Here is a 21,662-nt window from a genome sequence, read left to right as displayed (position 1 = left end):
AGCAGCCCCACATGAAGATGTGGGTAGTATGGTTTGTCTGAACACTATAGTTCCCCCAAAGGCCTCTTTTCTCCTCTCCAGACCTCCCCTAAAGGAGACCAGTTTGGAGGTGGTGGTGGGTCGTAGGGCTTCTCAGCAAGCCTTCTGGGCATTGTGGTTGGCCCGACTGCTGGTGGTCCACTGAACTTAGAAGGAAGGGTTCCTAGCACTCCCTTTGTTCTTAACTCTGGATTTAGTAGTCAATTCCCAGAAAATGGGACCCCATGTGGAGATCCACAGAGTCTCCATGAAAAAGTTTCAGAAGTGCTTTTAAACAAAACCATTTGTGATCACATGTGTGGCTCAGACTTTGTTTCCAATTATTAACTGCTTTCTTTGCTTCTCTATACAGTACCTCTGGGGTTTGCCATATGGCAGTTTACCTAGGAAAACAGTTCCCAGAGCTGAAGAGGCATCTGCGGCAAACTTCGGTGTGTTGTACGACTTCAACGTAAGTGTCTCCACATAGCTGTGTCAGTAGGAGGATGGATTTGTCCTTACTCTCTGAAGCCCCATGACCTCCTCTTCTGGGGTAGACGAAGGTCTTAAGAGATATGTCCCTGTCCCTTGTTAAAAAAAATAAGAAAGGAAGGAAGGAAGGAAGGAAGGAAGGAAGGAAGGGGGAAAAAGAGAAAGGAGGAAAGGGAGGGAGGGGGGTGGGAGGAATGAGAGGAAAGAAGGAAGGGAGAGAAAGAAAAAAAAGAATAGGTTTAATAATATGATAATATGATTAAATGGGAATATAGATGACTGAATGAAGGTGAGCTCAGAGTTCAAAGACTTGAAACAAATATCTTTATCTCTGGCTTTGGAAAAGAACAAAGGAAGAATTTGCAAATGTGCTTTTTGAAAAATCTCATAGGATTCTTAGGGAATTAGAGCTTTGCTTCATAAACAAGTCTATTTAGTATTATTCAATAGTCAATTCCAGACACAGCGAAATATTAAATACTGAACAGTACTAAATATTAACTGATAAATAATACTAAAATGAGTACCACACGATTGTGGTACCTGTATGAGCATGACTCCACTATAGTATGGGAGTAAGTTTCACTCTTTCAGCTGCCCTGGGTGAGGATTATTGTTACGGCAGAGATTCATTTTTACCCATTGAAAAAATCACGTCAAGAGTTTGAGTCAAGTCTGTGGCAATTATTAAATTTCACACATTTCTTTTCTAAATAGTGACCAGATTGGAGATGGTTGGAAGTGTAGAAGATAAGAAAGTAGCAAGGTGGAGATTGGGGAATTGATAATTCAAGGAATTTTTGGGCAGTGGCAAATGAGGACAAGCTTTTATGTAACCTGGGGAATAAAGGAGGAGAGAAAAACAATGAACACTCTTCATGTTCATAGTGCTGATAGGTATATTTCACAGATATTTTGAATTCTGTCCTCAAACTCCCTAAATTATGAGCTTCCTAAAGAGGGGATCCTATCTATTACACCTTCTTTGAAGCCCTTAATATGATACCCAACCAATAAAGTCTTCGTGAATCTTCTTGACTGACAACCCCAAGTAGAGGGATGATCTGTAGAGCCCTGGAACCATAGAAATTAATTACGTGAGCATTACCAGAAAATGTAAACTTTAAGAAAGGTTCCCAGTCTCTGAGTAAGCACTAGAAATAAGCATAAGGCTTATAAGCATCAGCAGGCCCAACTTTGTGGCATTTGGAATCTCCGATCATCCTTGTCAGTTGGACTTTTCATTTTCAATTCAGCGCTCATTTCTGGAATATAAACATGCACTGGTTTTACAAAGATAAATGTGACATGCTTCTCGGCCTCAGGGTACTCACGATAGTAGAAGATAGTTGGTCAACCAGTATACCACATGTTGTGTGTTAAGTTAGCAAAATGGAAAAAAGAAAAAGACAACGGGGGGGCCCCAAGGAAGTGATTGCTAGTTTTGCTTGGCAAGGTCTAGGATTTATGAAGGATATGGCGTCTGAGTTAGATTTTACTTCTTCTTGTGTATTTCTCCTTTCTGTTACCCTCCGTCTCTCTTCCTCCCTCTCTCTAGATTTCAAATCGTTTCTTATTGTGTTCTCCTGAATCTGCTTTTCCTTCCCATTCTCATCTTCTGATTAGCAAGATAATAAACTTCCGGTCTGGTTAGTAAGAGCCCAAACTAATAATATCATTGGCATGTTCTGATGTTTTAATCAAACCAGAGAAAAGAAGAACTGAAAGTCTGAACAAAAGCGTGTTTTGTTTGTGAACAAATATTCAATGAAGTTGAAACACTTTTAAATTTGTCAACTAACTGAAACAAAAAATGTTGGGGGAAAAAGTCCATTAGCGACGTGAAAGAGATTGATCAGCTGATTGGAAGACAAAGAGGAATGTGGTTCTGAGGGTCAAACCAGAAGCTCTAACAGGTGAATACAGGAAAAGGCCAGGGGAGAGGGTTTGGGCAACACATAGGCTCGCCAAGATTTTCTTACTGCCCTTGACAGCTGTCTCATTTTCAGTTTGGTGAAGTGCAATTTAGCAGCGGATAGAGGAAGACAGAAACCAGAGTATCCTATGATACTCATTTTCCTTTATAATCTAGGCCTGCCTGAAAACAGTTCTAAAGCAATAAGAGAATAGATTTAAAAAAGAGAGAGAGAATATAAACGGCCAAGAAAAAATATGAAAAGCCATTAAAGTGGCGTTATTCATTTGCAGCTTTTCTTAATTTTTCTGCGTATGGTAACCACTCAGTTATTTGGCATGTATCATAAAATAAGGGATTTAAAATTTTTCTTACTTTGTTTAATGTTTATTTATGTTTGAGAGAGAGAGAGGGCAGGGGAGGGGCAGAGAGAGAGGGAGAGAGAGGATCTGAAGTGGGCTCCATGATGACAGCAGAGAGCCCATGTGGGGCTTACACTCACGAACCGTAGGATCATGACCTGAACTGAAGTTGGACCCCCTTAACCGAATGAGCCACCCAGGTACTCCCCACATAAGAGATTTTTAGAGATACAAGTGCTTTTAGACCTCTTCAGTCCCATGTTTCACATTATAAAGTTAGAGAAACTTTGAGTTATAGAAGCCTACTCAGGGTCTTATAGCTATTGAGTGGTTCCAAAAAACTAATTTTCCTGCATTGATTTCCAACAGCATTCTCACTTACTGTTTCTAGAACACAGATCGACTCCTTTCAGTGCCATAGCTATCTCACTGGGGAGGAGTTGAAACAGTTGGATCCCATTTTCACTTTTCATAATAAATACATAATTCCCAAATTAGCTTCTTAAGTAGAATAGTAGGTTCAATATTTACTCTTGCCCGAATTCTTTACTTGGTCCTCTGAACAATAGAGGTGCCCTCTCTGTATTATAAGATGATCTTCCTGGACAGCACAGTGTTCCATCTATCATGGCACCATGGAGGAAACCATCAACAAAATATCCTTGAGATTCCCTGAAAACTCAGAATTCTGCACTTCCAAAGAGCCCAGAGACGCAAGGAGGAAAAAAGACGTGTTTCAGGACTAAGGCAGAGTTAACAAATGCCCGAATGGTCTGATTAAGCCATGGGTTTGTCGCATCTAAGAAGCTTAGTGTGACCGCTTAGCTAAACAATTCCATATAGATGCAGGTGAAGAGAAACAGAAAAAGATTGATAGAATGCTGGGACAGAGATGCAAGCATGACCTCTTGTGGTAGAGGAGCTTATAGGTTGGGAAGTGGGGTGGAGGTGGGGCAGTGGAGTTTCAGGTTGGAACCTTGGAACTTCCCTCCGGACCCTCCCCACTGAAGTATCTCCCTGGAGCTCAGTGCTCTGTCATTTGTAAACACATGTCATAACTCATCCACATTCACTTTAATAGGAGACAAATGCCATTTGGTATTTGCAAAGGTCAGCCAGTCTGACAGCTTTTCAAAGCCGTGCTTTACAAAGCACCATATTTTCGAGCCTTGTACTGAGTACCTAGTGGCGGGTCTTACCAACCTAGAGGGAAATATATTTTCTTAAAATAGTAAGAAATAGGGAGATTGTCTAATATGCGTGTTATGGATCGAATCAGCAGAAATGATATGATTTGAAGCAACAGAATTGGAAGAATGAGTTTAGGTCAAGAAGAAGAGGACGTCTTTGTTGTCAAAATACTTGGAGACACAAGAATGATATCAGAGGGTGAGATCATTTGAGTTGTGGATAAAGGGAAAGGCACTCAGTTCTCCAGCTTGTGAACGTCTTGTACCTTGCGTGTGGATAAACGCGAGTCAACTTTGCGTCCCCCTTTTCAGCTGGTCGTCGTAGCTGTTGGTGGGGCGAGGCTCTAAAAGGGGCCCTAGAGAGGACATTTAGCACCTGTATGTGTTAAGCAGGCACCTACATTAAGTTTCATCTTCGTAACAACCCTTCAGGATGAAGATCAATAATCTTTTTATAGTTGAGGGAATTGGGACTCGGAGAGGTCGGTCAGTTTGCCAAAGACGACAAAGGTAATTAGAGGAGGTGCTGAAATTCAAAGTAAAACGTGGCTGACTTTAATGTCAAATCGTCAGTTTACTTCTAACACACCCCAAGCCGACTCCTTCTGCCCTGCCCACCTGTGCCACATCTCACCCTTGAAGTCTGTCCTCAAAGGAAACTGTCACAGACATTCTGAATGTTCTCAAACAGCAGGTCCACTCCTTATTTTATGAGTATCAACAGGTTTTTTTTTAAATAATAATCTTCCAGAACGACGGCATCTCCCCTCAGTTCTCTTAAGTTCCTTCATGTCTTATGGTACTGACCACATTTACAAGAGATATTTTTGCGATATACATATGGAATAACTCGTCTTTTTTTAAGGGATGTTTTAGTAGTTCAAATACGTCTTTATTTTCAGAGAGTGCCCCCTTTTTTATTGAGGTATAATTGACATACAACATCACCTTGGTTTCAGGTGTACAGCACAACGATTCAATATTTGGAGACATTGTGAAATGATCACCACAATAAGACTGGTTCACATCTGGCAACATACATAGCTACAGAATTATTTTTTATTTTTTGAGATGAGAACCTTTAAGATTCACTGTCTTAGCAACTTTCAAATATGAAATGCAGTACTACAAACTATGGTCTGCGAGTTGTACGTTGCACCCCCCACGACTTGTTTGTTTTATAACTGGAAATCTGTACATTGTCACTTCCTTCGCCCATCGTTCCCATCCCCAACTCTTGCCGCGGGCAACCACTGGTTTATTCTCTGTGTCTATGAGCTTGTTTTTTTGTTTAAGATTCCACATACAAGTGAGATTCGATGTTCTTTGTCTTTTTCCATCTGATGTATTTCACTTAGCATAATGCCCAACGTCTATCCATGTTGTTGCAGATGGCAAGATTTCCTCATTTTTATGGCTGAATAATATATGCCAGCATGTATATGTCTGTATATATACACACCACATCTTCTTTATCCACTCCTCCATTCCTGACAGACACACAGGTTGTTTCCGTGTCTTGGCTATTGTAAATAATGCTGCGGTGACATGGAGGTGCAGGTGTCTTTTGTCTTTTCAAGTTAGCGTTTTCATTTTCTTCAGATAAATCCCAAGCAGTAGATTACTGGATCATATGGCATTTCTATTTTTAATTTCTTGAGGAACCTCCATACTGGTTTCCATAGTGGCTGCACCAAGTTACATTCCCACAAACAGTGCACAAGGGTTTTTTTAGGGAGCCCTTTTGAAGGAGCAAGTCATTTTTGGCTTCCCAAGAAACACACACAAAAACAATATTAGATGCAGGAGATACCTGGAGGCAGGGTGGGAATACCTACAAACAAGAAAGGAGAGAGGAAGCATGAGTAGGTGGGGAAAGTGTCCAGATGGCAAAGCCAGCCTGACTCTTGAGAAGGGAGAGAGGGAGGGGACACTGAGTAGGAAGAATCTCAAGATTGCAGTACAGCTCTGGGAAAAAAGTCTTGACGAGGCTAATGGTGAATCTCCAAGCAAAGTCTGTCCATAGGAGGAACCCCATATCACTGGCTCTACTATTTCTCACTATTCTCGGTCATGGGCTGGAGGCCACCTGGGAGGATGTAGTCTCAGGACGAGCACGCGATATTACATTCTGGTTGATTCAAAGTGGTGGCATCTGGAGGCCATCTCCCAAAGGCTCTCTGAGTAGCACACCTGCATGGCTGCTGTCAGGGTCTGTGGGCTTGAATGTGTGACTTGGTTCCTCTACTTTAGGTCAGAAGTGTTGTTGTTGTTTCTCCTGCTGCTCTTACTTAGTTGCAACAAGCTTCAAGTACACCAATATAACCTCTTTGCTTCAGCCCTTGTCTCAGCCTCACCCAGAGCTGGCTCAGCAAAGACCAGACCCCTAGATGATAAACATCTAGTGCCCTCACCGAGGGCAAAAGTAGGACCCCGAGGCAGACTGCTAAGCCTCTTGGGACAAAACTAGGTTTGTAGATTACCATGCTCATCAAGACAGAGGATAGTTCTCCCCTGAAATGGAAATCTTAAGAATGGAAGGGGCCAGGATCCTCTCCTCTGTACCCATAGTGAGACTCCTTAGAAGACTTCACTGAACAGGGTGGGTGCAGCTTAGCCAAGGGATGCCGGGGTTGGCAGCATCCAAAGGTTGTCCATCCCTGGCCGCCATATTTGCTTCATTTCCTCAGTGTCCAGCCCAGGTCCCTCTCAATAGGCTCAGTAGGTTCCATTAACAGAAAAGCCATGTCAAATTCTGCTCTCACTCATAGTTCCTCTTGCTTCATAGGCCTCTTAATCTGCTACTCCTGGACTTCTTGATACACATTTATAGCTTGCAGTAGAAGAGATCCCAGGGTCTGCTTTTGGCTTTCTTGGGATCCTTTTGTTCTGTAGACTTGGAAAACTGATTCCTTCGGGTCTTCACTTCTATCAATGTTTTCTTTAATTCAACAACAACTTCCAGTTTTCAACATCTCAAGTTGCACCTGGCCAAACCAAAGCTGACCTTTCTTTTTGCAAAAATTTGGGATGCTTATGATCCTGATGTCATACTTACAACATGAAAACAGCATCTGTTCTTTGGATGTGGTCCCAGAACAAGTCTTCTTTTCATTAATTTAGTGAACATTTATTTAGTATTTGCCAGATGCCAGATAATGTGCCAGGTGCTAAGCAAAGGTGAGCAAAACCCAACAAGGTCTCTGCCCTTGGAAACTTAAAGTCTAGTCGAGTAGTGAGGTAATCACAAAAATAAATGCAACTGTGCCAAGTAAGAAAGGTAAACAGTATTAAGCGAACATGCAGCAGGGATCCTGACCTAGTTCACAGCCTAAGAGAGGGAAGTAGAGGATGGCAGAATTTTTCTGAGAAAGAAACCCTTGAATTGGGCTCTGAAGAGTCAGTACGAGCTCCCAGTTTGAGAGAGCAGAGAGGCATTTTAGAAAATGAGGACAGCAAGTCAAAGGACCTATGGTGGGAGAAGATTGCCTCACTCAAGAGACTGACTGGAAGTTAGTGAAACTAGACTGTGAAAGGGCGTCGGGGTGGGGGGGTTGGCCTTACAGAGATAGAAGGGGTATCAAGATGTGTGGAACTCTTTAGAATCTAGGTCATGATATTGTGTTTTTCTCAGAGCAGTTGAAAGTAGTTTTAGGGAGTGGTGGATGAGTAGTGGCATTATCAAACTTGAAACTTAAAAAGGTGAACAGATCAGAGAGGAGGAAATTGAATGTGAGGAGACCAAGAAGAGTCTAACGATATGTGAGCATATCATGTGTCGATAAATATCAGTAAGTGAGAGACTAAGATTGTTTGCAAGATCTCAGTTTGCCTGATAGGAATTTGTTGACCTCTGAATATTGGCTGTCAACCTAATAGATTAAAGGCTGAGCCATTGAGCCAGATTAGAACTTCACAATCCATTAAATTATATTCCATAACACAACCGAATGGCATCACATTTTGAGTCTGATACGTCTGCTGTGAAAATAGATTACTTAAAGTCACATTTGAAAACAATTCAGTAAAAACTCCATCCTATGTTCCAGCATCATGTATCTCCAATAAATATTATTCGCTTATGAATTGTACTTTAAATTAATTACATTCATTGATTTTGTTTTGTTCAGTTTTTAAATTTATTTAGTTTTGAGAGAGAGAGAGAGAGAGTTTGGAGGGGCAGAGAGAGAGAGAGAAAGAGAGAGAATCCCAAGCAGGCTCTGCACTGTCAGCAGAGAGCCCAATGTGGGCCTGAATTCACAAACCATGAGATCATGACCTGAGCCGAAATCAAGAGCTGGGCTGAGCCATCCAAGCGCCCCTACATCCATTGATCTTAAATGCTTGAAATAAAATATATGCTGCTCATATAAGATTGAAATTTTCTAAACTTCATTTTTTTTCAAGTAGTTTCTTATTTTCTCTACTTTTATTTTTGTATTTTCATTTGTTCATAACTTCTTTTAAAATAGATAATAGTGAGGTGTCTGGGTGGCTCAGTCAGTTAAGCATCAGACTCCTGATTTTGGCTCAAGTTATGATCTCATGGTTTGTGAGTTCAGGCCCTGCATCGGGCTCTGTGCTGACAGCATGCACCCTGCTTGGGATTCTCTCTCTCTCTCTCTCTCTCTCTCTCTCTTCTTCTCTTTCTGCCCTTCCCCTCCCCCCAAAATAAATAAATAAGCTTAAAAAATAGATAATAATAAGGTAATTCCCACTATAGGCTGTGTCTATACAATCAGACATATCTCTCTTCATATATGAATTTATGATGCTTCATTTTTCATTACTTGAAAGAATTAGTAAGCAGATTTAGAAGACTGGAAGTCAACTGAACAATAAAACCCCATAATATAATGCTTTTAATCTCCATCTTGTGAAACAAAAGACCATTTTTCTCATTTGGGATGAAAATATATGTAGAAGCTCATTATATAGCATTTTATAAGAAATAGAATTTCTTATTTTACAAGAGTTTTAGACAATTAGTAGAGAAAATTAAGGAGTTTTGCCAATGTGAGTGTCTCTCAGACACTTTCTTGGTGTTTTGATTCATTGTTATCATCATGCTACTGTCTTGAATGATTGACTCTATTTTATTAAAATGGGTAGTAGAGAGAATAAAAATGGAAAAAGGTAGTTTAGATGATAATTTGAAACAGCTTCATCTCACTGAGGACTGTTAATAACCACCGGAAGCAATTTTTCTATTCAATCGGTCATTCCACAAACATAAGTTGAATGTGAGATGCTGGAAATACATAGATAACTAATATATTTTCCCTGCCCACGGGGATCTTTTGGTTTAATTGGATGTGCAAACAATTGTCATACACTGAGACAACCTCAAGCCAACAGACACATGTCCTAGGCACAGGGAGGCATAATGGAGGGAGGATTCTGTGTTACATTTCACTGGAGTTCAGTTTACTGGAGACTTGCGAAGCCTCAGAAAGCAAAAACTCTATTTTTCCTCTGAGTTCTGAATGATTTGTCTGAGAGGGGAGGCAGATGGGCACCAAAATTTCACATTCATTACTAATAGGGACCAAGTTGGAGGGCTAATCTGGGACTCTTAGCCAAATGGTCTTGCTAATATGGGACTCCAAATGCATCTTACCCCGGGAAAGCTTATTTCCTACTGGAATAAAGTTATATTTGGGCTAAGCAAGTACAGCTAATTCATTCCAAAAGTATCGATTGGGGAAGTGACAACACCTCCCCTGGGACAAAGTGAGTAGAGGGGGTGGGGGCCCTGGCAAGTATTTCATCTAGCAAAGCTCTGTGCACCTGGAGGAAATGACCATTTTCCCCATAACAAGCTGCTCTGGTCTAGAGGTCAGTAAAGGCTTTACAGAGGTTGTTTAAAAAGGTTTTAAAGAAATAATAGGAATGAACTAGGCTCTGAAATGGGGAGGATAAGTGGCAACAGAGTTGCCCCCCGCCCCGCCCACACACACACCTGGTGCCACTCTCCCTTCACATGTCTTCAGCAGGCATGGTCAGAAATCATATCTTCCCTTCCACTAGTTTTGACTTTAAGAATTTTTTTTCTTTTTCTTTTCTTTTTTCTTCTTTCTGGTTTTTTTTTTTTTTTTGGTTTTTTTGTTTGTTTGTTTGTTTGTTTGTTTGTTTTTACAAAATAGTGGTCTGACGGTTACTACCAACTATAAAGAGTTGCTAAAGCCAATGAAATTCATTTCCCATCCCAGGGATGGAATGTCATGTTTCCCAGTGGGTATTTATTTGTAGTCATGAGAAACGCCAAAGGGGTGGAGCTCTAATGTAATTTCAGGTGACAGATCCTTACGAAGGGGATATTTTGCATGCAGAATGTTGTTGGGGGCATCCGCCATCCCCTTTAGGGATAGGTTACTCCATCAATGTATAGTATTGGGGAAATAGTAAATTCTCAGAGTTAGTTAGATAAACAAATACATGAGTTGATTCCTAGACCAGCTGCAGCATTCAAACAGAAATTAGAAGCTTAATAGACGATGTGCAAGCATAGAACCCAGAGTTGGACGGGAATGGTTCATGCTCATTTGAAACTTGGCTCTGACTGTGGCTTCTCTGTCACAGATTTTGGGGTGGGAGAGTGCTCCCACAGGGAAAGCCATGCGCGCTGACATGGAAACTGAATAGAACTTTGGCTAGGCTAGGAGTCGTTGCTATTTTAGTCACTTCCAGATGTCTGCCATTGGAGTTTGAAGGGAAAAGGAAAGATGTGTGGAGTGTGGGGGGCCCACGGGGTGGAAGGGGAGGGTTGTTTAAAGTCACCCTTCAATATGCCACTAAGATGACTTGGAAAAAGCTTTTTAAAATTGTGTTCTTCAATAGTGCCTCTTTCATTTACATGCTTGGCTGCTTAGGTAGTGATAGACAAATGGAAGAAACCTTTGTGAAATAATCAGGATTCCAAAGAAGGAAAAAAAAAAAAAAACAGCTACAAACCTTATGCCTTTTGCTTGCCATCTAATATGTATGAAGTGCCAGCCATTGAATGGTACATACACCAGAGGAGCCAGCTGCCCCAGTAGCTATTGTGCTAACCTAACAGGCTCACCAGATGTTTGTTATGTATCCACTTTCTCCTTTCATGTTGTTTTGGAGGTGTTTTTTAATCCCAGTACTGTCATTATGAACTAGAAAAAGATGTCAGGTTGTGATGGTTAAGGACGTGAAGATGAGGCCCTTTGAAATCTTCAGAAAGGGTGTTCAGGTCCTTCTCCAGAGGTCCTGGCACCAACATGGATCCATCCAAGGGTGTAGGTCAAAAGGCCCGGCTAAGTTGGTAGGGTTTCTTGTTTCTTTGCATTGCTGGGAAGATATGGCCCTAGCGTGACACAAGGGGTGGAAAGCGATGTGTGGGAGAAGCGGTACAGCAAAGCAGTCATTAAGTGTATGGATTTGAATCAGACCCAGTTCAAGTTCAGACGGTCACTTACTGGTTATGTAAGTGCGCACAAGCTACTTCACCTCTTTGTAGCTCAGTTTCTTGGGGCACCTGGGTGGCTCAGTCAGTTGAGTGTCCAACTTTGGCTCAAGTCAAGGTCTCATGGTTTCTGATTTTGAGACCCACATCAGGCTCGCTGCTACCAGTGCGGAGCCCGCTTCAGATCCTCCGTCCCTCCCCCCTTCTCTCTGCCCCTCCCCCACTCACACTCTGTCTCTCAAAAATAAATAAACATTAAAAAAAATAAAGCTCAGTTTCTTCGTCCCCAAAGTAGCAATAGAGTTATTGAGTCTTTGCTGGGTGGGAGAGTCATGGTAAATAACACCCCCTACCTTCTTCAACCAGGTTGTGAGATAACCAGAAATAAGACAAAGCCTTAGATGGGTGGAGGTCAACATGCCAGCTTTATTATTGCTAAGGCTGATTTTAAATATGGTGGCATCTCTTTATGGGCAAGTGCACTTCATAGCCAGAACTTTCTGCCCAGCAGCTCCAGAGCACAACAGGACGCCCCCTCCCGGGGTAGAGCACCACGTGTGCTGTCTCTGGATGGGAAAGAGAGGTGGAATGCATCATCCCCATTTCTTCACCTATGCTTTGTTATCACACTGGTTTCTCCTCTCCCGGGGAGGAGAAGGAAGTAAGGGGGATCTGGGAGTGTTACATTTACGGATCTTCCCCACATGGAAGGCAACACCAAGAGTGGAGGAAAACCATTGGCCCTAACCATAACAATGCCAGAGGGTTCTTTCGAGCATTCTGTGAGATGAGGAAATGTGTTTGGCAAATACTAAATGCTCAGCAAAAGTTATTGACTGGGGGTGCCCGGGGGACTCAGTCAGCTAAGCATCCAACTCTTGATTTTGGCTCAGGTCGTGATCTCACAATTCCTGATACTGAGCCCCTGATACTGAGCTCTGTGCTGACAGCACAGAGCCTGCTTGGATTCTCTGTCTCCCTCTCTCTCTGCCCCTTCCCTGCTCATGCTCTCTCTCCCAAAATAAGTGAATACAGTTAAAAATCAAATAGTTGAGAGGAAGCAGAGCCCTGAACTAGAGGGGTATGAAACAAAAAGATATCATTGAACTAGGTGCAGAGATCCTGCCAGTGATTATTTTCCTGGCCTTATTTCTGGGTCTTGGGCAGTTGATCAGTCCCTCTCTATGTGGTTTCTTATCTTGGGCAGAGATTAGCCCATTTGCTTCCTCAATTTGAGGTTTCTACTGGTTCTTTTTTTTTTATTATTATTATTCAAACAATTTTTTTTAATGTTTATTTATTTTTGAGAGAGAGAGAGACACAGCACGAGTGGGGGCAGAGCAGAGAGGGAGACACAGAATCCGAAGCAAGCTCCAGGTTCCGAGTGTCAACATAGAGCCCGATGCAGGGCTTGAACTCATGAACCATGAGATCACGACCTGAGCCACAGTTGGATGCTTAACTGACGGAGCCACCCAGGCTCCCCTAGGTTTCTACTAGTTCTTTAGTCCCAGATTTTCTTTTGGGTCAGATTTCTTTTTTCTTGAGCTGAAAAAATGCAGACAACAGGCAGGGGTGGTGCAGGGAAGTCCTTCAGTTTTTACCTACGTCTCTCTCATTCCATGCTGACCCTCTTGGAAACTCATGAGCTCCTCTGAGATTTTTTGGCTATTTTTTCCTATTTTTATTTTTTCCTATTTTTTTTTCCTGCTAATTCTTTTTTTTTTTTTTTTTTTTTTTTTAAATTTTTTTTTTTTTCAAACGTTTTTATTTATTTTTGGGACAGAGAGAGGCAGAGCATGAATGGGGGAGGGGCAGAGAGAGAGGGAGACACAGAATCGGAAACAGGCTCCAGGCTCTGAGCCATCAGCCCAGAGCCTGACGCGGGGCTCGAACTCCCGGACCGCGAGATCGTGACCTGGCTGAAGTCGGACGCTTAACCGACTGCGCCACCCAGGCGCCCCTTTCCTGCTAATTCTTACACAGTATTGGGACATAGACTTGCTGCAAATTTTGAAAGCAATCATTATTCCAGATCGTTTTTGGCCTCTGTTTTGAGCCAGGCACGATCTTCGTTTAAGGCAATTTTCTAAATGGCTTCTCTTCAATCTTCCTCTGGGAATTGGCATCCAGGGGATTTCCTCCTCCTCCTCTTCCACCCTTGTTCCCCACTTCTCCTGTCTTCTTCAGTAATGGGCTTTCAAGTCCCTGGCTGCGGATAAATGATGTTAAAGGTAGCCAGTTGGACTTTCCAAGGTTCAAGGGTGACTCACTTGATCTCCAGAGGAAGCCTCTGGCAAGTGATTACTGTCTCACTTCACAAAACATAGTAATTTTAACTTCTTGCCACAGAAGTTAGAAGGAAGCTGGGGAAGTGTATATGCAGTGATACAGAAACACGCTTCAAAGCTGGGAGTGAAAAACACAGTGAATTCGAGGAGAAAAAGATGAACACCATGATAAAAGAAAGAGCATCAGAATATGCCAATGTTCTGAGTAGAAAGAGGGTCACTCAGGTAGCCTTGGGAGATGGCGATACCAATTATCTGGCAGATAATCGTAAGGAGAGAGCATGGCTTGGCGTGACTGAACATGCTTGCTATGGAAGAATGCTCTCATGGTCTTGATGCGTACAAGGCTATGCAGATCGGTTCCCATGACATCTCACCTGCTCTACAGGTTTTCTCAGTGTGAGCTGAGCCACTCACCGCCTCTGTAGTTCAAGAAGAAGCAATCTAACTGTGGCTCAGGTGACTGGAAGTGGACACCTGCCACCACACTTTGAGGAAGCACATCTCAGATCCTCCCCAAATGTGCAGCAGGCTCCTCACGTTGGAAATCTAATGACACCATGAAGTGTGTTTTGATGTTTCAATCAATGGGCATTTCACGGTAATGGCTCCACAGCTGAGCAAGCCTGTATTCGGTTAAAAATTTGGCCTGTTTAGAAGTCCCTGAACCTCGAGTAAATCAAGAGCCTTGCCAATCAACGTGGCAGTGGAGACATTTGCTCTACGAGGCAAAAACAATAGGGCTCAACTCCCAAGTTGGAAAATTCTTGCCATTTTGCTGTTTCTCTTAAAAGTCGATCTTTTTTTCTTTGAGTTGTTCTTCATAACATCTGCTAAGTGGCTTTGTTGTTGGATTTTAGGGCTTGGCGCAATATTCCATCCTCTTTTATGGCTATTATGACAATAAACGAACAATTGGATGGATGAATTTCAGGCTGCCGCTCTCCTATTTTCTGGTGGGGATCATGAGCATTGGATACAGCTTTCTGGTTGTCCTTAAAGCGTAAGTTTTATTGGTCTCTTGTGAAGCAAGCAATGATGTCTAGAATCAAAGGGAAGAATTAATTTCAGAATTGGATATAATTCTTATTCTGTTTTATACCTAGAGGATATTGAGTCGGTAAGAGATAAAATGTAGTTTTAATATCGACGCTACTGTTAGACTATGACATCCCCAGAACAAAAGGGGTGAACTCAAGTACAGGCCTTTGGATCACCTCACGGGGTTGCACACCTACCCTGCGTTTAAGCATCTTTTGAAGAGATTGCCTCTTTGGATTTCAAGGTATGGATCAATGTTGCAAGCAAGACAGGGAAACAGCTGCTGGCCCCTGTTTTTGTGTGCAGAGAAGTTTGCACGTTGCAGAATCAGCTCAATAGGCAGAAATTGTTCTCTGTTCATTAAACAAAACAAAACAAAACAAAAACAGAATAGTCATTCAACCAAAAAAAATCAGTTGTGTAAGACAGCAAAAACAAAGGGGCCCAATGCGACCATCATGATGAACTGCAGAATCATGGTTTATCTTGGAAGAACATTTATTAGAGCATGGAGAAGACTTTCATTGGAGAAGTGATAATGATGCCATTCATTTCCCCCCCTGCCTGCAATATATGTGTTACACCCTGTTCAAAGACATTGCAGAAACCGACTACAGCCATCTGGGGCTTTGAGCCGTCTATGTAACCCTCCGACTAATTCTCTGAGCTAGCTTAGAAGTCTCAAGACATCTCAATTAATGTCCCGGCCCTTTTATTTGACCATGAACAAGGTGAACTGGCCTTTTGTTTCATTGCAGGAAAGGACCTCTGCCTGAGGGTCCATGTCACCCGGTGCAGGAGCTCTCTGGAACGGTCCGTGACACGCTTTGTGCCTTGTCTGTCAAACTTACTGGTTCCACTGGAGAACACCATTCCTATTTAGTTTTCAAGTCCTGAGAGGACTTGAAGAAAGCCTTAATGTAGACCTCACTTCCAAATATTGATCTACCTGTCCAAATGCAATCAGAGATCCTAAGTGTAAGGTGTCTGTCTACCTAATAAAGTATTACCACATTCCAAAATCTATGCTATTTCTGGTCTTTTAAACATTCTGATTTGGAAAAATTAAAATCAGGGGCGTCAGTTACATTCCAGAGATCTCAGGAGTATTGTTTCTATGTTGGTCCTTCAGTCAATTGCTAACTTGATTTCCCAAATCACAATTCATGTATTTATTCAGTTATTTAAAAATTGAGCAATTGTTACGGGCAATCTGGGTAGAGGGAGCTACTCAGTGCCTGAGGATTTAATGGTGAGCAAAATAAAGTTCTTGCTCTCGTGATGCTCAGTTGAAGTAACAGTCTGTAAACTAAGGAACAAACAGAGGTTGTGGCCAATATACAGTTAACATATATATTATATCTATGGATATAATATATATGTTATCCTTTGCAGTCAAATATTTGCCTCAATTTCTTCTTTCTCAAGAATGTAATCCATGCTATTTAGTATAGTATAGTGCTTACTATAATTCCCCCCCCCCCCATCTGTAATGGGCTTATCCTGTGAGCTTCTAGAGAGTTGCTTCCTACCTGCCTTTCAATCCCCTTTCCTTTCCTGACTTTTCATTTTAGCAGAGGCTACATTGTAGTGACCCTGTTGGTTTAGGATTTAGGGAAGCATTTATTTGATTTAGTAAAAACCTTTATATACATCCACAAAATGACCAAGTAACCTCAGCATGTAAACAGAGATATAAACTTGTCCAATGCAGGAAGTCCAGTATAAAACCCTGGACAAAGGCATTACAGCAACAGTTACTTACTACAACCTCTCACAAAGGGGGTGCCTCACAAAGGGGCACCTGGGGCGTTCAGTCATTAAACATTTGACTTTGGCTCAGGTCATGGTCTCATGGCTTGTGAGTTCAAGTCCCACATTGGATGAGCTTGAGCCCCACTTCAGGTGAACCCTGCTTCTCTCTCTGTCCTTCCTGGGTTTCTCTCTCTCTCTCTTTCTCTCTTTCTCTCTCTCTCTGCCCCTCACTCGTGCCCTCCCTCCCTCTCTCTCTCAAAAAAAAAAAAAAAGATACAACCTCTCAGAAAAGCCAATGATAGGTTAAGGTTGCTTCTCATAGAAACAGTAGTTCAAAACTATAGCTTTCTTGAAAAGGGAAGACTTTTCATAGGTATGTACACTTTTTCCCTCTACGGGCAAGGGATAGAGCTGTCCGTGGAACGTTTTATAGATATCTGGGTTGCCTCTCAACAAAAATATGCTATAAGCAGTTTGTCTTTGGGATCTTTCCTTACTCCTTTCAGCATCCCACTCCCTTTCTTGTCGATTCCCGCACACTAGGTGTTCCCGATTTGTTGGTGCAGCTCATGCTCCCTTATCTGGAAGGCTGTCTCAGCTACACAGTTTTGCCAGTGAAGCTCCATTCAAAACTTAGATGTTTACCTGAGGCCCTGCCCTTTCCTCAGGGACAGCACAGAAATGGATAGTGGCATATTAATCAAGCAAATAATTTTCTCTCTAGGTTAAACCATTGGGAATCTTTAATTTCAACACCTTTTGACCTTCAAAAAAGCATTTTATGTGATTCGACGGATCTCTTGGAGTCCTAGCTTGGGCACCAGAGGGACATCAGAGAACCTAAGCCTTTGACCTCCCTCTGTGGTTAACTGCTGAATAACGTCCAGCAAATCACTTCATAATGTAAACCCTTAGCTTCCCCATCTGTGAAAAAAGAATAATAGTAACTACCTTGACCTTTTGCCCAGTTTTTGAGAATGGACAAATATGGTAATGTGCAAAACACAATTTCAAAGGATAAAGTGATAGACTGATGAAAAGGATAATTGTTTTCAGGGTTTTTGTTCATAACACATTAACTCATTTAAAATGTATAAACCTCTCTAAGAAGGGGAGCTGAGGGGCACCTGGGTAGTTCAGTCAGTTGGGTGTTCAACTTCGGCTCAGATCATGATCCCCATAGTTCATGGGTTCGAGCCCCAGGTCGGGCTCTGTGCTGACAGCCTGGAGCCTGTTTTGGATTCTGTGTCTCCCTCGCTCTCTCTCTCTCTCTCTCTCTCTCTCTCTCTGCCCTCCCTGACTCTCACTGTCTCTCTCTCAAAAATAAATAAACATTAAAAAATTTTTTAAAAAGAAGGGGAGCTGAATGTGGGTGACCTCAGAGATGCCTGTATTCCTATCATGTCAGCTTTATGTCATTGTGTTTCTTTCCTTTTTGGTTCTATATCACTATAACATTCACAAAACCAAAACCTTCTGGGATCATTTTATAATATGTATCATATGAAATTTTAATTTTGCTATTTATAGTAATAAGGGGAAAAAAGGAAGTGGAGTGAGTGGAATATAGATCTCTAACCACTGAAATAAACTGTAAGTAAATGCATTTAAAGTTCCCCAAGAAAAAACAAAACAAAACACAACAAAACAAAAACCACACAAAGAAAAAAATATATATATATATTCCAATCAGTGATTTATATATACTAGAATACATAGATTAGAATATACGTAACAAGTTGGCACTAAGGTTGTATAAGAATTGTATGTGTGTGTGTGTGTGTGTGTGTGTGTGTGTGTGTATAAGAATTTTGATTTTTGTTCAAGAGTTGTATAGTATGGAAAAATTTCATGCATTCCATCTGTTCTTTGGGAAGAGATTCTGGGGGGGAATTGGATCCATGCAGGAGCTGCTGTGCCCTGGGTTAGCTCATCCCTAGCTTCAGGGGGATCTGGAAATAAGTTAAAACTGGGTAGAGCAGTTTGAGTCTACACATATTCCCACCTCCACCTGCCCCTTGCCCCCCCCCCCCGGGGGAGGGACCCATTGATTTTCATCAGATTTCTAAAGAGATCTTTATCCCACAGAGGATTAAGAACCAAGTATAAGATGCTATGAAAACAGTGGAGGAAAATAAGAGAAATACATATATTTTTATGAAACCTGCTTAATAGTTAAAATCATCAATGCTTCATAGTCTTTTGATCCTGAAAGTCCTGGAAAATGAACAGTTTTGAAAAGTAAAACAAAACCAAAATTTAAAAATATACTGATTTTCTGGTGATATGAGCAAACTTCATTTGAAAATACATGCTTTTGGGATATTGCTTCTCCAGTTTCCCTATAACTAGTATTTTACCACTGCCCACCCTCTCCCTTTCTGTGTGTATTTTGGGGGCTGGATTAAACTCCCTGTTTTTACAGGATGACCAAAAATATCGGGGACGATGGGGGTGGTGATGACAACACCTTCAACTTCAGCTGGAAGGTATTCACCAGCTGGGACTACCTGATTGGCAATCCAGAAACAGCAGACAACAAATTCAATTCCATCACCATGAACTTTAAGGTAAACACATCAACTTCAAGAGCCACTCCTCTGTATTTCTAAGAGTAAAACTGGAGCCACTCTGTATGGTTTATAAAGTGAACGAAATATCCTGACAATTAAAAGAAAGAGCAACTCATTATTTCAGCCTAGCAGGATCCGGGCATTGTTCTGATTGAGATTGGAAAATATCTGATGATCCACGATGGCACGATTTCTTCTCTAAATTTGGTAATAAAAATAATGCCATTGACTTGAAACAGGAGACCGTTAGTAATCAGAATCAGATAGTTTAAATAATAGACGATGCTCATAATTATTTACAGGAATAGGTTAGCTCAATATTTAAAATGACTCTGAAGTATTATTTTTGTAGCTTTAAAAACACGTTATTGGAAAATAATTTAGAAAGAAGGTTATTTCAGCATTAGACCAATCAGAGTTTGTAAGAATTCGTCGTTTTTCTCTCATTTGTCCTCACTTGCTGGCGATATTCACCTGGTTTGTGGAATCCCAGGTAGAGCAAAGACTTTCATTTCTCATGTTTTGATGTTTGCAGAATATTTTCTGAGATTATGATACTTTTTTGTAACTCGGACACATCTTTCTTTTTCTGTTTTGCTTGGGTACAGGAAGCTATCATAGAGGAGAGAGCAGCCCAAGTAGAAGAAAACGTCCACTTGATCAGATTCCTGAGGTTTCTTGCTAACTTCTTCGTGTTTCTAACACTTGGAGGGAGTGGATACCTCATCTTTTGGGCTGTGAAGCGATCCCAGGAATTTGCACAGCAAGATCCTGACACCCTTGGGTGGTGGGAAAAGAATGAAGTTCGTCTCTGCATGCTTTTTATGTGCTTAGAACCTGACATTTGAGATTGTGTGGGTTATGTTTCTATGGTGGAACATTAAATAAGGCCATCATTTGCCTGTCTTCTCCACACTGCCCTGACAGTTAAATAGCCCTGTCACGCATTTTCACTCTATTCCAGCCTTATTTCCAAATCTGTCTACTGTCTGCTGTTTTGCGTTTTGTGACTTTGTGGAAAGTTAGAGTTGGGAGGGATATTAGAACACATACATTCCCACCAGTACATTTTACAGATGCGGTTAATGAGTGTCAGGAGAGGAGGAGATGTGTTCAAGGTCACAGAACCATGGAGAAGAGTGACTTAAAACTTAGGAATCTTTATCTCAAGGCCAACATCCTTCCATGACTCCATGTTTCTTTCTCTGTTGACTCTGCACCTGTCTCTGAAAGATCCAATTATTGCTTGAATTCTTTGAAGCAGCGATGATAGAGCCCGTGGTTCCTATGTTTAGCTCATTGGAAACATTCAGATTGCCTCCCGCACCTTGGGCAAGTCTGGAATTCTCTCTGGTTTTCCCTAGCAGCCTAACCTCACATTTACCACCTTCTCCTCCCCTTGCCTTATTTCCTCCCCCTTCAAGAGATATTCAAATAAGGAGGGCCAGCTCTTTGCCTGGAATTAAATATGCCTGTGATTTATCTTCAGGATATCTACCCATTTAGCGGGCCACAGGAAGGAGGTCAGACATTTAGAATAAGGAAATTTAGATGTTGAGAATAAGGAAATCATTGGTTATGTGTTGCTGCTAAGGCCTGTTCCCTTTCATAAAATGTTCTGGAATATGATGCAGCATCATTTGAAACTTGGGCATTTTCAAAACATGTATAGATTTAGGCTGTTGGAAGTGTAGACTTCCCACACCAAAACTTCTACAAAGCCTGGGAGACCAAAAAGATTAAGAAAGCCTTTATAAGCAGAGTATTTCCTAGAAAGAAATACTTGGACAAGATATAAGATAACCTATTTACAAAAAAAAGGTTCCAAAACGTTCTAGGTATTTCAGAACTGGTAGCACTAGAGATTGGAGACCATACATTTAAGAGACTATAACTGTACAGACTTCTTTAGGTAGAGTGATTTTATTTATTTAAAACAGAGGAGAAGCTCAAAGCATTTATTAAGCTTGCTGTCAAAGTTTCTTCTTACGGTTGTGATAGTTGCTATCACAGGCAAAATTATCATGCCACTTTGGTCCATGGTTCATATTTGATCATATTTTTGTATAAATGAACCACAGTAAAGGTCATAGCCAATGACCTTCATTAGAAGGGTCACTTTGTGTAAGAGTCTGTTTAACAGCCATTTTACCCCTAAAGTCCTCAGGGCCAGCCAACGTAGTAATGGGGATTATAATTTGCTGAAACAGGATTTAAATTGACCTTGTAACAGGTAGCACGGGGTCTACCAAGTTTTTACTTTAGGCTGAAATGATATCATGCTCCTCATGGTCATGCTCCTATAATGTTCTTAATACAAATGGGAAAAACCACATTGACAATTATTTTCTAAATACAGTCTGGTAGTGGGGCACCTGGGTGGCTCAGTCAGTTAAGCGTCTGACTTCAGCCCAGGTCAGGATCGCATGGTTCATGAGTTCGAGCCCCCTGTCGGGCTCTGTGCTGACAGCTCAGAGCCTGGAGCCTGCTTCAGATTCTGTGTCTTCTTCTCTCTCTGCCCCTCCCTGCCTCAAAAATAAATAAATATTTTTTAAAAATACTATAAATACAGTCTGGTAGTTACAATCTT

General features: G+C 41.5%; 1 protein-coding gene across 12 annotated transcripts in view; it reads left to right on the top strand.

The window, feature by feature from the left end:
• TMC1 (transmembrane channel like 1) overlaps nucleotides 1-21,662 on the top strand; it is a 219,739-nt gene that overhangs the window by 159,783 nt on the left and 38,294 nt on the right. For all 12 annotated transcript variants that reach the window (XM_047830897.1, XM_047830895.1, XM_047830899.1 and 9 more), the window contains 4 exons: nucleotides 392-490; nucleotides 14,564-14,706; nucleotides 18,925-19,069; nucleotides 19,681-19,875. In XM_047830897.1, the coding sequence (XP_047686853.1) occupies nucleotides 392-490; nucleotides 14,564-14,706; nucleotides 18,925-19,069; nucleotides 19,681-19,875 (582 nt within the window). The remainder of the gene's footprint in view (nucleotides 1-391; nucleotides 491-14,563; nucleotides 14,707-18,924; nucleotides 19,070-19,680; nucleotides 19,876-21,662) is intronic.

This window comes from Prionailurus viverrinus, chromosome D4, assembly GCF_022837055.1.
Source record: "Prionailurus viverrinus isolate Anna chromosome D4, UM_Priviv_1.0, whole genome shotgun sequence".
In the NCBI taxonomy this organism is placed as follows: Eukaryota; Metazoa; Chordata; class Mammalia; order Carnivora; family Felidae; genus Prionailurus; species Prionailurus viverrinus.
This window is presented reverse-complemented; position numbering and strand designations above follow the sequence as displayed.